This window comes from Martes martes (assembly GCF_963455335.1).
Source record: "Martes martes genome assembly, chromosome: 7".
NCBI lineage: Eukaryota > Metazoa > Chordata > Mammalia > Carnivora > Mustelidae > Martes > Martes martes.
This window is the reverse complement of record NC_137894.1, coordinates 63,484,574-63,499,558: the sequence shown is the minus strand read 5'-3', so window position 1 is coordinate 63,499,558 and position 14,985 is coordinate 63,484,574. Positions and strand designations below refer to the sequence as shown.

Sequence of the window (14,985 nt, the reverse complement as noted above, 5' to 3'; positions counted from 1 at the left end):
CATTTTCAAAGCTTGGGTTAGGGTTAGGACAGGATTTGGCCACCTGAATAGCAGTTTAAAGTACACAGGGTAACCCAGCTCTAGGTTAGGTCAAATGAGGAACAACTCTGCCTTTGGTCCAGAGAGATATTTTATGTCAAAAACTCTGGGACAAGTTAGCAATCTGATACGGTAACCCTTCTGAATCTATCACTGTTTACTTTATGTAGCAGTCAAGTTGAATCTGTCTAGTCATGCTGTGGATGACAGACTAGGTTGACAGCCTAACAAAAAGATAGTTGTTGTTTTTTTTAAGATTTTATTTATTTATTTGAGAGAGAGAGAGAATGAGCAGGGGTGTGTGGGGGGGGGGGGAGAGGCAGAGGGAGAGGGAGAAGCAGGCTCCCTACTAAGCAGAGAGCCTGTTAAGGGGCTTGATCCCAGGACCCTGAGATTATGACCTGAGCCCAAGGCAGGTGCTTAAATGACTGAGCCACCCAGGTACCCCCAAAAGATAGTTTTTAATTGGAGGTAAAGTCATAAATAATAGGAAAAAAGGGGTAAGGAACAATGCACTGGTGTCTTCAGGTTAATAAGAAACAACAAAATGTAAGTTGAGTATCCCAAGGACCTACCATTTGGGCCTGGTTCAGGGATAGGATAGTTCTCCTAAAGGAAATAAAAACAGAAAAATCATTTAGCATGCATAATAACTTTCCCTTATGAACATTTTCAACTGTTTAGTTAATGTAGAGTTTCATTCAAATATTTTTTCTAAGAATGAACACAGGTTCAGACCATAGGGCAGCTGCGTGGATGCCTGAGGGGGCCCCCTAGATCGTGCTGTCTCTAATTCCTGACCTCACCCCACCCCATGGTGCAATTTGCCCTAGACTAATAAAAAAGTATACTAAACGTTCCCCTAGGCAGAAAGGATGTTTGGACTGCCATCCATATCAGATCCTTCCCTTCTCAAAAACCACATTCTTAAGATAGAGATTTGTTTGGTCTGGGACACTCTTACAGGGAGAAGGGTGAAGGGATCTGGTAGTAGCATGTGAGGGCTTTGACCTCTAGACAGGCTGAAAAAAATGCATGCTGCTGCTCTTCCCTTTACATCCGCATACACCGACCAGCGCTCAGCCCTCTCTTCTGAAACATCCCATGTGGAGTTTTAGAGGCCCTTTGGGAACACATAGGACCTGCATCTCGGCCACTTCCCAGGTTCAAAAAGCAATCTGAGCTATTCGGCATTCATAGCTATTATGATTATTCATCAACTCTGCTTCCCACAGCAACGAGCTGGGATATTCATGGTGACAAGAAGGAAGGACACTGTGTGGCCAGATCCAAGGGTTCATTTTATGAATTCCTTGAAGGTGGCCAAGAAGACAAGGAAGGTGAGATGTTCACTGAACCAGCTATGCACCAGGCAATGTTCTGGCTTTACACACATCATGGCACAAGGCCCACAGTGTGCAGGAGAGAAACCCAAGGCTTGGAAGTGAAATAACTTGGTCAAAGTCATAGCGCCACAGAGTGGTTAAACCAGGACTAAATCTGATTCCTCAGTATGCCTCACTACCTCCCACTGCACACCAAGGTGGAATATGCCTTTTCTCCTCCATTATCTCTGCCTCCAACCAAGTCAGCCCTGAATACACGGAAAAAAATCAAGCTCAAAGCAACAGCTGGGCGCACCAAGTAGGCCCTGGGTCGCTAGTGATTACTACTGTAAACATTTGTTGGAGGGGACAGAGCGGACCAACCTTCGCCCTACCACCACCCAAAGCTACTTCCCTAGACACTAGAGGGTGCTGTGCAGATAGCCTGGCTTCTCCCTAGTGGCTGATTGTGTATTATCTCCTTGCAAACCAGCTTTTCCTTTTCATTCGTTCTTGCTGACTCGAACCACCCTCACAACTCGGCTGGGCTCCTGACTCCCCTCTCTGCAGGAGACATGCCACGGAAGCACAGGACCGTGTTAAGATCAGCCCTTAAGTCTGTAAATGTTATCCTAAGCAAGGCTGTGGAGATCATGGTTGAGAAAGTTATCACCGCATGATTACTAAAAAAAACAAAATAAAACAAAAACAACTTGCTTTTCATTTGTGGTTCCTTGGAATGACGCTGGCCACAGTCCTCTGTTTGCTTAATCTCCTTTTCTGTCTCAGATTTCAGTGATGATATTCTTTCATTCACCCTATTCCTCATCTACCAGTTTCTTAGCTCCCCTGAGATCCCCAGCTTTCACTGCTACCCCAGCAGCCCTTTCAGCCCCAAAGTTTTGTTATCAGGCATATTCATGGTTTTCTGAACAGAATTTCTTACCTTTCTTGAATGACAGTTCACAAAGGGATAAAGGGGAATAGAGGTAACTGTTCTTTCCTGTCAGTTTTCCAGCCTTTTTCACTTCCAGTCAGAAATACAATACATATGTATCCTCCCTTCCAATCCCTCCGGGTCTCCCCCAACCTCCCCCAATCAGTCAAGGAAATACTTCAGGAAGAACTCTCTGTGGGAGCTTAGAATCATTCCAGGTGCCTCTTGCTTCCTGTTATCTTGGATTTCCTAAATATATTTTGTTAAATTAGCCTGAAAGTTTATTTCCTAAATATATCCTCATGGGCCCCCATCCTCTACTTCCACCCGCAGGGCTGAGTTCACACCCTCTTGCCTGGGTTGCAGTAATGGCCTTGACATGAGGAGAAATCAAGGGAAAATGGCTTTTCCCTCCTGCAGCTGACCCAAATGGAGCAGAGGGTGAAGAACTCACATTCTGGAACTGAGCGATGTGCAAACCCAGGCTCCCCTCGCCAGTTGCATGACCTCCATGTCCTCGGGGCACTTACGCAAGCTCTTTGTGCCTTTGATTTCCCTCTCTGTGTAATGAGGATAATCATCAGACACAGTGCCCGACTCACAATAAGTAAGTTAGCTCTTATTACAAAAGAAGTAGAACCGAAGTCCTATTTCCTATCATTAACTCACAGTAAGATTGAACCAGCTCTGGACGGCCTTCCTTGTCCTTTTCCTCTTGCAAAGTGCACTTTTTCAAAAACTATTTTGGGGACAAGTTATTTCCCTTGTTGTCACGTCAATATTAAGAAAACTACACTGCTCCTTAAAAGGCTGGCATTTGGGAGAAAGGGAAATAGGATTCGGGCAGTGTTTTAGCCTCATTCTACCAGGGGTTTTAAGGTGTGCAAGCCAAGCTCCCTTCCTTAGAGTGAGAACTTGGAGGCTGGCCTCACTTGGGGGCCTCCAAGCTCGCGCATTCGCCACCTCCTCCCACCTGCTAGGCTTCCTGACAACCTGCCCACCAGCTGCCCCCCACACTTATGAGGAGAGCAGGCGACCTTACTTTGCTTAAACCTTCCACCTCAATTTTCCTCCTCCCTTGAGCGTGTTTGGAGCATGGGAGGAAAATCCAAAGGTTTCCTAATTGGCCATTTGGTCGTAAATGGCTTTGTTCTAGCCGCATTAGCCCTGACAAACTTGGGGTCAAAGTAGAAGGGTCGAACGCTCTCCAAAAGTCCACTGAGCCACACTCCAGCCCATGCTCTCAGGGATCCAACCAGCCTCCTTCCGCTAACAATATTTCTAAAATACAGATCCCTTTAAAGTGCCCAGTGGCCCTGGTGGACCCCTAAGCTCTGGAAGCCTCCTGCAATTCCCAGTACACCCTGGGGCTCACTCCCTCACCTCCTGGGACCACTTCCCCACCTTCAAGTTTCCACATGAGGCAGGAAGTGAAGGGAAGGGAGATATCTGGGGAGACTTCCTAATGCTTGCGGGAACTCAGGGAGATGGAGGTTTGGATGGGTTGGAATTGCAGTGCCTGGGGACATCCTGGTGGCGGGGGGCTGTCCAATAGGTGGCTGTACTCCTGGGACTGGCAATCCATCTGGCATGGGTCAGGGACAGAGACTCAGGACCGTGAGACACAAGAACAGACTGAAACTATCACCTCCTGTGAAAAGACATCCCTCTCCTCATGGGGCTGGGAAGGTGGTCCCTCCTCTCCTTTGAACTTCCCAAGCACCTAGACTGGATCCATACAGGATGGTTAAAGGACTATTTCATTCTCAGCTGTGATAAATAAGTCAATTTTTAAAAATTAATTTCCCCCTAATTCAAAATGCACAAACATAACTGCATATGATTATACCTGTTGATGGTTCTTTAAGCAAATATATGAAGTCTCTTAGCTTTGTTGGATGTTCTAATGTGTTAGTAACATTGATTAAATGCTGTGTTCAGGTCTAGGAAATGGGACATTTACATTAAAAAGATTATTTATCTAGCTGACTATCACTTCGTAAAATCTGAACACATTCCCTCCTTCGTGTAAATCTGATTTTGAGTAAACTGTCAGTTTAACAGCCACACTAGAAGACTTACTGAGTGGATGCCAATACTGTGGAAAGTACATATTTCTCCCCCTTCTTAATTTCTCTGTGATACAGTTTAAAGATTATATTTATTTATTTGACAGAGGGAAAGGGCGGGGCACAAGCAGGGGGACCTGCAGGCAGAGGGAGAGGGAGAAGCAGACTCCCTGCAGAGCAGGCAGCCTAAGTGGGGCTCAATCCCTTGACCCCAGGATCATGACCTGGGCTGAAGGCTGACACTTAACCAACTGAGCCACCCAAGCGTCCCTCTGCCATGCAATTTTAAAAGAGAAATTTCCAAAAAATAAAATAAAAGAGAAATTTCCCCCATACCCATAGTTCTAGCTTTTCCCTTCAGAATAGGGCTACTTTCACTACACCTCTTAGTAGTACTAGGATTTATTACATAAAATGTTAAGATTCTATTTGTGGTACTGCTGACTGCTGCTGCTACTTAGCTTTCTAGGCCTATTGCAGACAAACTGTCCTTCCACAGCAGTTGGCAGAGATGGCAGGATTTGCAGGATTTAATTTCCTGTAGCTTATCTGGTTTGGGTCTTGTTTTATTACTGAAACATAATTAAGATAAAGGGAAGAGGTATTTCTTCCAGTTCTTTTCTTTTTTTTTTCCCCCCCCAGGAGTTTTATATTCTACTTTCAGTGCCTCAGACTGATAAATCTAGTTCAGGTGTTAAAGGGTTAAGAAGGCTGCATTTCCTCCTCACTCTTGGCTGTAATCTCCCAGTTTAATCCAGCTGCTACTTAAAATTTATCACAGCCCTTTAATTTGATCCTACAGATGCAGCTAGCTCCGTCCCTCAGCTGGTGGGAAAAATAACCAAGGGAAGAAAGAGACCGTGATGCTCAGGACCACTTACTTGAGCTGCCAGTGTCGATGACCGCCCCCCCCCCATTAAATAATCCTTTCCTCCTTACCCCAAAAATCTTAACAGTAAAGTACATATGTGAGGAGGAGATATTTTCAATGTGTTATATTACAGACATGGAATTATTTTACTTTATAACAATTATTATAGGTAGGCCTGGGTGGCTCAGTCGGTTAAGCGTCTGCCTTTGGCACCAATCATGATCCCAGGGTCCGGGATCGAGCCCCCCCTTGGGCTCCCTGCTCAGTAAGGAGTCTGCTTCTCTCTCTGCCTACTGCTCCCCCTGCCTGTGTTCTCCCTCTCTGACAAATAAATAAATAAAACCTTAAAACAAAACAATTATTACATATTCAAAGCAATTCTTTTGACCTAGGGTATAATACATTTCCTCAAAGGGCCAAGACTCAAGAAATATCTTCGTGCGGCCTGATTAATATTTAAGCTTGATGCAAACATGTTTTCTCTGTGCTTTATAATTAAACATCAACCCATCATTCTAAAAGAACTATTTTCCCTTTAATTTGGTCTTTCCTCAAGGGGAGCAGAATTTGCCATCCCAAAATAGATCTCTTTGACAAAAGAGTTATTTTAGGCTGATTATTTTTAACAGACAGCAGACTTAGGAAAAGCTCTGAAAACTGAAAAGTTACCTTCTCCTTTTGTAAGGGTGTCTCCCTCTCCACATCAGGAAAAAGATGGCTAAACCTCTCTTACCAAAGAAGAAGGCACAGATTTAAATTTGCCTAACAACCATACCCTTGTTTACTGTGCTTTTCCTGAAAGCTTCCCATAACTGGCTTCCCCTACTTCAAGAAGATCTTTTGTCTTTAGCTGGAAATAGTACTTAAGGTGTACCTTGGGCCATTTCATGAAATGACTCAGTTTTCATCATGCCTCCCATACGTACAGAAACTACACATTATTAAACTTGTTTTTCTCTTGTTGATCTTCCATTACAAGGGGTCTCAGCCAAGAACCTAGAAGCACAGGGAGAAAATCATTTTTCCTCGCCTACATCACAAAACAAAAATCTGACTATACCCCATTCCAACACCAGTGTTCAGTCCCCTGTAAATGGGGGCTGGGTTGTTCCTTTCTTCTCCCTGGCCAGATGCTGGTGCCTGAAATGTGGCAGAGCTGTCAGGAGTAAGGCAGATAGGGTGCCTGGGTGGCTCAGTCAGTTAAGTGTCTGCCCCTCGTTGGGCTCCCTGCTCAGTGGAGAGTCTGCTTCTTCCTCTACCCCTCCCCACTGCTCATGATCTCTCTCTCTCTCTCAAATAAATAAATAAAACCTTAAAAAAAAAAAAAGGAGTAAGACAGATAAAGTGTATTCAATGTGGTTAATGGCCTACTACTGATCTGTGATGCAACATGTACAGAAACAGAGCATTTGGAAATATTTACCGCATTTTGACATTGCTGCAACATCGAAATACGGCAATACAAACAGACTGGGCCATGGCTGAAAATATAAATAGAACTGGTGTTTCATCTGGGATCGTTAGTGAAGCACTACATCAAAGGACCCAGCAGCTGCCCCATAATACAGCACACACTCAACATGTTCATTCTCTCCGTTTCCCTTACCTGTCAAGTGAAACCCAGAGCATTAAAAAAACCAAAGCCACCCTCAGCCCCTACCAGCAAAAACAGCTTCTGGGGACAAAATCTCATTTGACTGTTTTATATCCCAACTTCATGAACTAGTAACTCAGAGAGAATTCATTTCCCAATCAAAAGGAATTTCTGTATTTCTCAAAACCGACCAAGAGGTACAAAGTAATTAAACTGGTAAATACAGATGAATACAAGATTATTGCCTGGGCCCACATTTATTATAATTTAGTTCAGAACTATCCATACATGGTAACCTGGGTGGCCCAGTCAGTTGAGCATTTGACTCTGTATTTCGGCTCAGGTCATGATCTCAGGGTGGTGGTGATGAGGGAACAGAAGGGAAGCTGAGTTTGACAAAGCACAAGATGACACCCCACAACCACCCCCCCAACACAAACACACACACACACACACACACACATACACACACCCCTTCTGCGTGGATTATGTGTGACATTTTTCCAGGAAACTTCCAACTATCTTTTTTTTTTTAAAGATTTTATTTATTTATTTGACAGATCACAAGTAGGCAGAGAGGCAGGCAGAGAGAGAGGCGGGGTGGGGAAGCAGGCTCCCTGCTGAGCAGAGAGCTCAAGGCGGAACTCAGTCCCAGGACCCTGAGATCTTGACCTGAGCTGAAGGCAGAGGCTTAACCCATAGTGCCACCCAGGCACCCTACTTCCAACTATCTTAAAGTTAAGTCTTTGCCAAGGGAGAAACAACCTTAGCTTAACAATAGCCACTTAAACAACCAACCCTCTAGTATCCTGTGGGCCTTCTTTAGCATATGAAAGTCATTTTAGACACCCCCCCTTTTCCTTACCCCAACCTGCAAGTATATAATCAGCCACTCCTCACCACTCCAGTACAGCCCCTCTCTCTGTCCCCGGTTCTTGTCCTAGTTGCTTTAATAAAATCCTTTTTGCACCAAAGACGTCTCAAGAACTCTTTCTTGGTCCCTGGTTCCAGACCTCACCAATCAGTGGGATTGAGCTCTGCACAGGGCTCCATGCTCAGCAGTCTGCTCCTCTCCCTCTCTCTGCCCCTCCCCTGCTCATGCATGCACTCTTTCTCAAATAAAACTTCAAAAAAAAAAAAAATCACCCATGTATTTGAAGGTCTTGGTCTTTATCTCTTCCTATGCTGAGAATAATTTTTTAAAATTTTTTAGTAATCTGTACATCCACTGTGGGGTTTGAACTCATGACCCTGAGATCAAGAGTCCTATACTCTTCTGACTGAGCCAGCCAGGAACCCCTATGCTGAGAAGGTTTAAATGTCTGATTCTCCTAGGCTCTAGTCTCCCATGTGCTGGGCCTTCTACAGGCACATCTCATGGTAAGGTCTGACCGAGGGCAGGCTGCCCTCAAATGGGCCATTTTGGCATGTGGATTATTTTGCGTTGAAGGCAATCAAGGTCCTACAGGCTCAGGAGAAACTTTTATCCCTTGCTTAACTACAAAGAACAATCTAAATTGGAGGGTCTTGACCACGGATAAATTTTATCTGAGTAATCCATCTATATGGGAAGGGAAATATTTATTTACTAAATATTTATTCTTTTTGATCTTCCTGTGAATTGCATTCATTCCCTTTGAAGTCTCAAGCCCCTAACATCTTTCCCCTTAGTTCAGAATGACACCCCATTCTGAACTAACGAGACCTCGTTTTGTCTGTCTTTCATATTTCCTTGTATGTGTGGATTCTCCGTACATAGAAACTATTAAACTTGACTTTCTCCTGTTAGTCTGTCTCATGTCAATTTGATCTGGGGTCCAGCTAGAACCTTTGAGGGGTCAGGAATTCTTGTTCTCTGACACCATTCAGTCCTCAACCCAGAGATGAGAACTCCTGTCATGCCCATTATACAGATGGGAAATTGAAGCAGAAAGTAGTCTGGCAAGTCACACAACTATTAAACAGCGGAGCCGGCACTAAACCCCACTCTGGGCCTCAACCTGGCTCATGACTTCATAACTGTTTCCCTTTAAAGAGGACCTCAGTGAGCTCTACTTCAAGTTGACACTTTTTGCTGACAGGCTTTTGCTTCTTTGACACATCAGGCTGGCTGCCTCTCCCCCTTGCTCTATTTAAAATAGGGAGGGGAAAGTAAAAGTCCTCCCCCCCATATCTGTGTTTTCCTCATTATAAAAGATAAACCACCAACCAGTGTGTGTGTGTGTATGTGTACACACATACACTCTCTCTCTCTCTGATTTACCACCCAATTTAGAAATGCCCAGAGCCAAGGCACCATGCAGACCTGAATCCCCAGGCCAGGGAGTTCTGGAGCTGCCAGGGTCCTTCCTTTGCTGTGGCCAAGGGGATCACTAGCTACACAGCAGGCAAGGAATTTAATTTTTCCTTCCCTGCAGCCCCAGTATCAAGAAAGAAAAGGGAATCCTTCCTCCCTTCTCCATAGGTAGGAAGAAGCTAGACATTAAGTTTCCTTCCTGGCATGCGGAAGATGGCAGGAAGTTTGAAGAGGCCCAGGTCAAATGTCCCCCAGGGACCACTGCCATGGATGCTGACTGGTCCCTGGGCTTGCCTGAAGTGGGATGGCAGCACCAGGAAGGGTTGAGCCCTTGCTTCCTGCTTCAGAACGCTTCCAAATTCTGCTTCAGATTTTAGAAATGGCTTGTCCCCAGACAACTTCCTTCACATGAGCTCCCGAGGCACAACCATTTCTATCAGTGGACGCTGACCCTGGCTGGCCAAAGTGGCCACAGCCTGCTATGCCCAGGAAATCTTGGATTTCATTTTGGTTCTCCCACAGAAAGGAGAACTGGTGTTCCTTCCCAAAACTGCCCTAGGGCTGTTCCTCCTTGTTGCTTCCTTGTTTACTAATAGTACCACCAACCCCCAACAACCCCAAACCACTTACCTATTTGCCTTACAGGAGGGGGTGGAAGGGCAGAGATGCTCGATGGAAGTCAGGGGGCTCTCTGTGGAGGTGCTGGGGGTCCTTCTCTAGAGGGAGCGGTGAAGGGCCAAGAGGGTCTGTGTTGAGGCACAGGCATCTCTGAGGCAGCACAAGCGTCCCTGGTCACTCTTCTCAGCCAACAACTTTCTGCCCCTTCGCCTGAGTATGGGGCTCTCTCCAGGGTAATGTCCTTCACTTGCTGCCTTCTTACTCTGCATGTCCCACTCAGCCTAGCAAGCTCGCTCATCTACAAACTCCCACTAGGGTGCTACTTTGGTCAGGGGAAGACAGTGTTGTAAACCAAATGAAGTCCGTCCCTCAGTCATTGTGACAACCACCACCACCCCCCTTACATATTACCAAACGCCCCATGGGGACGGGGTGCAGGACTGCTCAGTAAAGAAGCAGATGACTCCTGAATTTACATCTCTGGGCCAAAAATCATCCCTAGATCCTGGATCCCTAGAACCAAGGTAATTTCTCAAAGATACCTTGCTGTCGCCCCAGAGACATCTTAAACTCAAACCTGATCTCATCATTCTAATCTACTCTTTTGTCTAGTAAATGATCCCACCACTTCCTACTCTCAAACAGACCTGAGGCCCTCAGGAACCCACCCTGAACCCCTTCAGTGTACCAGTCCCACAACCACAGGCAACATTCTCTAGCCGGTTGTTTTTTCCAGAGCCTTTAGGACACACCCACCCCAATTCCTCCCTAATACAAAGAGCAGATTCTAAGGCAAAGCTGATAAAATCAATCTTTAAAAAATGTTTATTATTTTTCATGAAATCAATTTTAAGCTCAGCTTCCCACCCCCTCCAATCTTCAAGGCTTTGCTCTAGAGAGCCGTGACAAAGAGAGGTCATGTGGCAGAGCAGTGGGGGAGCATGAGTTTAAGAGTTAAGGCAAAGCAGATCCTGGGATTGCAATTTTAGTTCTGCTATATATTAGGTCCATGACTTAAAGCAGGGCCTGAGCAGCAGGAGAAGCAGATCCTGTCCACCTTTCCAGGTTCAAATTCCATTCAGTACATCCCACTATTTGCAGGGCCAGGAAACAGGATTTATAATCTTGTACTTCATGTATCTTTGCACTTGTTCCTACATTTGCCTGAATGACTCCTACTCACCCTTCAAGATACAGGTCAAGGAGCATCCATCTCCTCTAGGACCTCTTTCCTAGGCCAAGGGTCCCTCCCTGTGAGGGCTTTACTCTGTGCAGTCTCCATCAAAGCCCTCACACTCTCATTGTTAAGTTCATCTCATCTATCTCCCTAGAGCAGTGTGAGGGTAGGGGCTGCTAGCCCTCAGCCCAGTGCCTGGCATATGGCAGACACCCACTCATCTAACACATGTTTATGGAATGAAGGACTGAGTTGGAGATCACTCTGTAAGCTGCACAGAGCTGTACTACTTTGCCTTCCTTACAATACCATCTGGTGTTGGGAGCAATAAACCCTAATAGTGTCACTTCAATTCTGAACCTTGGGGTGAGGTTCCACAGTGAGTGGAGGGAGCACTGGACCCGAGTTCTCTTCTGGGCTCTGTTAACTAATCAAGCCTGTCACCCTTGGGCGGCACCTTCTTAAATGAGGAAGATGGGAGAGTGGCTCAGGGCAGGAGTTTGTAATCTGGGGTCCACAAACCTCTAGAGAGTTAATGGAGGGACTTAAAGAAGTCCACAAAAATCTCTGAAACTGCTGCCAAACTCAGTCTATTTGGATTCTGTGGGGAGAGAGACCACAGATTCTCAAACAGTCAAGAACTGCTAATCTGGATAATCTCCTAAGTCTCTCCTATCTAGATCCTCATATATATTCTCTTTGAGGAGGAAGGAAGCACCAGGGAGCAGTAGAAAGGGCTGGCACCCGTCCCACACACCCACTGCCATCTCAGGCCCATCTGAGATGGACTTTGTCAAGGGACCCCTGACACGACCACAGGGCTGACCCTGCAGCACCCTGACTTTGGCCATGCGAGCCAGGGAGCAGATGAAAAGGTATGGTGCCCCGGAGGCATATACACAATGCTCTTAAAGAAACAACGGAGCCGCCGGATCAGAGGAAAATGGCCGAAAGTGAACCAAGTGTGGACTACGGAAGGTAAGGGGGAGAGAAGCTTTAGAGACATGGACACTATCCAGATCCAGAAGTCTGGCATAGGAACAGGAACAGCAGGAGTCCTGGAGATGGAAGCCGGTGCTGGAAGGAAAAGAGGCAGCAACTGGCACTTTCTCAGTACTTAGTTAAGTGCTGGGTACTCTTGTGATCATAATAATCCTGCAAAGGAGTTATGAGCCCCCACGCAAGACAGATTAAATACGAGTCCCATAGCTTTTAAATGTTCCCGTGGCCCTCCTTTCTGCCCTGCACTGTCTTCCCGGAGCAGTTCAGGGCATCTCCTGTATCAGGGAGGCTCCTGGGATCTCTTTCCATACGCAATGACAAGAGGCTAGACTACGACTCTGCAGCTGGAGGAGGAGGCAGAAGGCTTCAATCGGTTTGCAAACTTCCTGGGCTCTGGCCACGTGCCGGCCACGGGGCTGGGTTCCGCGGAGGCACGCGACAAGAACCTTCCTCTTAGCACCTTACACCCAACAGCCCCCTCCCCCCAATATGGTAACCAGCTCTGATCCGGGTGGCCGGGACACGGAGGTGAGGGCCATCGCCAGGCTGGAACTGGCGAGCTGGGACCGCGGCTGAGTCCCGAGGCCAGCAGGGCAGGGTCGGGCTAGGTTTCCCTTTCCCCTTCCCGTTTTACCAGGCGCAGGTCTCCGGGTCCGTGCACCACCAGAGAGAGGTTCTCGGGCTTGGCCGCCGCCATGTCGTTTTCTCCCTGTCGGGCCGGGACGCGTGACGGTTCTGATGGCAGCCCCGCGAGGGTTGAGGGTTAGAGCCAGGAGGCCCGGCTTGTCAGAAAAGGCTCACGCCCGGCCCGGGGCGGGGCTTCCTCGCCCCAGACAACCGGGGCGGGGCTAGTGTGGGGGGGCGGGGTCTCCCTGCGACGCTCCGCCGTTTGCCCTTAGGGGGTTCGGAAGGGGGCTGGGAGAAGGTTGGGAGAGGACTGCGGAGGGTCCTGGGGAGCAGGGGGGAACCCCGGACGCCGCAGCCATCTGCCGGCGCTGGTGTTTCTGTCAGCCTCCAATCCAAGGGAACATGGCTGCACTGCAAGTAGCCTGCAGAGGCCGCAGCCACCGGACCAATGTCCTCAGACTTCAGCTGCAGAAGGAGGGGGTTCTGCAAAGGGGAGCAGAGTCTCGGGACCAGCACTGAGATTCTGATAGGGTAAGTCTAGGTCTTACCTACGGGTGAGGCCTGGGGGGATCTGTATTTGTAGTAGCATTGCAATGCTGAGGCTGCAGGTAGGGCTCGGTCTATACACGGAGAAACAACCCGCACGTTCTCCCAGTGTCCCCAGCATCCCGCCAAGCGCCTGGTACTAGTAAGAGTCAGTGAATTGGAGTACCATCCCATGGGATTGATGCATCAGAGTAAAAAAGCTATGAAATGGAATCTGCAAACCCTTTCTCTCAGAGCAGCTGGCTCTGCTTCTTATAATGAAAGTGCGGTTTCTGCCTGCATTCTTCCTTCAAGCCTCTCTTTCCTCAGGAGTGAAGTTGTACTGCAAGGGGAGAGCTTCCCTCAGGACAGGCCCAAGTCCATAAACGCTTTTCCCTCCTCTGAGAACAGTGCTCAGGATTTCATCCCCTACAGCCTCTCCCCAGGCCCAGACATACTGCTGGATCATTTTATCTCCTCCAGGAGACTTGCCCCATGCCCAGCCCTTGAAGATATCTCCCTGTGGCACTCAGTGCGTGACCCACAAATGGGTCACATCTGTACTTTCACCTGTAGTCATCCCTTCCCCAAATGCTCTGGAAGGCCACTGAGGGCAAGGCCTCATTTCTTTCTTTTTTTTTTTTTCTTTCCTTCTTTTTCCTTAATCTAATAAATGTCTTACTTTCCTTTTACTTTCAATTTTTAAACAGCTTTATTGAAGTATAATTGGCATACAGTAAACAGCCAATACTTAAAGTACACACTACGATAAGTTTTGATATGTGTGTACATCATGAAGCTGTCGTCATATTTAAGACAATGAGCATATCTGTCCCCCTCAAAAATCATCTCCCTATCCAAAGCAACCGTTGCTTTTCTTTCTTCTCTACAGATTAGTTTGCATTTTCTAGAATTTTATATAAATGGTATAAAATGTGGGTATTTATTTTAGTCTAGCTTCTTTTCACTTACCACAGTTGTTTTGAGATTCATCCAAGTTGTTACATATAGCAATATGTTCATTCCTTTTTATCAATATATCAATATGTTCATTCTTTTTTATAGCTGAGTATCGTTTCTTGGTGTGGATGTACCATAATGTGTTTTTCATATACGTGTTGATGGAGACTTGGGTTTTTTGTAGTTTTTTACTATTACGAATATGGTTGCTATGAACATTTATGAGCAAGCTTTGATATGGACATAGGCTTTCCTTTTTTCTGGGTTATTGGGTCTTTGTTACTCTACATTCAGCCATTGGAGGAACTTCTAAACTGTTTTCCAAAGTGATTGTACCGTTTTACATTCCCAGCAACTGTGTGGCTGGAGCTGAGAGTTCCAGTTTTTCCAAATCCTCACCAACAGTTGATATGCTCAGTTTTTAAAAGTTTTTAGATATTTTGGGGCGACTGGGTGGCTTAGTCGGTAAAGTATCTGCCTTCAAGAGTGTTTTGTTGGGGGCATCTGGGTGGCTCAGTGGGTTAAAGCCTCTGCCTTCAGCTCAGGTCATGATCCCAGGGTCCTGGGATAGAGCCCCACATCTGGCTCTCTGCTCAGCGGGGGGCCTGCTTCCTCCTCTCTCTGTCTGCCTCTCTGCCTACTTGTGATCTCTCTCTGTCAAATAAATAAATAAAATCTTTAAAAAAAAAAAAAAAGAGTGTGTTGTTGGAGCCCTTGGGTGGCTCAGTGGGTTAAAGCCTATGCCTTTAGCTCAGGTCATGATCCCAGGATCCTGGAATCGAGCCCCACTCAGCAGGGAGCCTGCTTCCTCCTCTCTCTCTGCCTGTCTCTCTGCCTACTTGTGATCTCTGTCTCTGTCAAATAAATAAATAATAAATAAATAAAATCTTAAAAAAAAAGAGTGTTTTGTTGTTATTGTATCTTTTTTCTTTGTTTTGTTTCTTG

General features: G+C 46.5%; 1 protein-coding gene and 1 long non-coding RNA gene across 2 annotated transcripts in view; one reads left to right on the top strand and one right to left on the bottom strand.

Annotated features, from left to right (window-relative positions):
- SORD (sorbitol dehydrogenase) overlaps positions 1-12,732 on the bottom strand; it is a 32,628-nt gene extending 19,896 nt beyond the window's left edge. The window contains exons 1-2 of the mRNA XM_080808210.1: positions 12,563-12,732; positions 615-648 (exon numbers count right to left, since the gene is read on the bottom strand). Coding sequence (XP_080664336.1) covers positions 615-648; positions 12,563-12,625 — 97 coding nt within the window. The 5' untranslated portion in view covers positions 12,626-12,732. The remainder of the gene's footprint in view (positions 1-614; positions 649-12,562) is intronic.
- A 91-nt stretch (positions 12,733-12,823) lies between these two features.
- Positions 12,824-14,985, top strand: part of LOC308345760 — a 50,997-nt gene continuing 48,835 nt past the window's right edge. Inside the window, exon 1 of the long non-coding RNA XR_013967104.1 lies at positions 12,824-13,086. This is a non-coding gene — a long non-coding RNA (uncharacterized lncRNA). The remainder of the gene's footprint in view (positions 13,087-14,985) is intronic.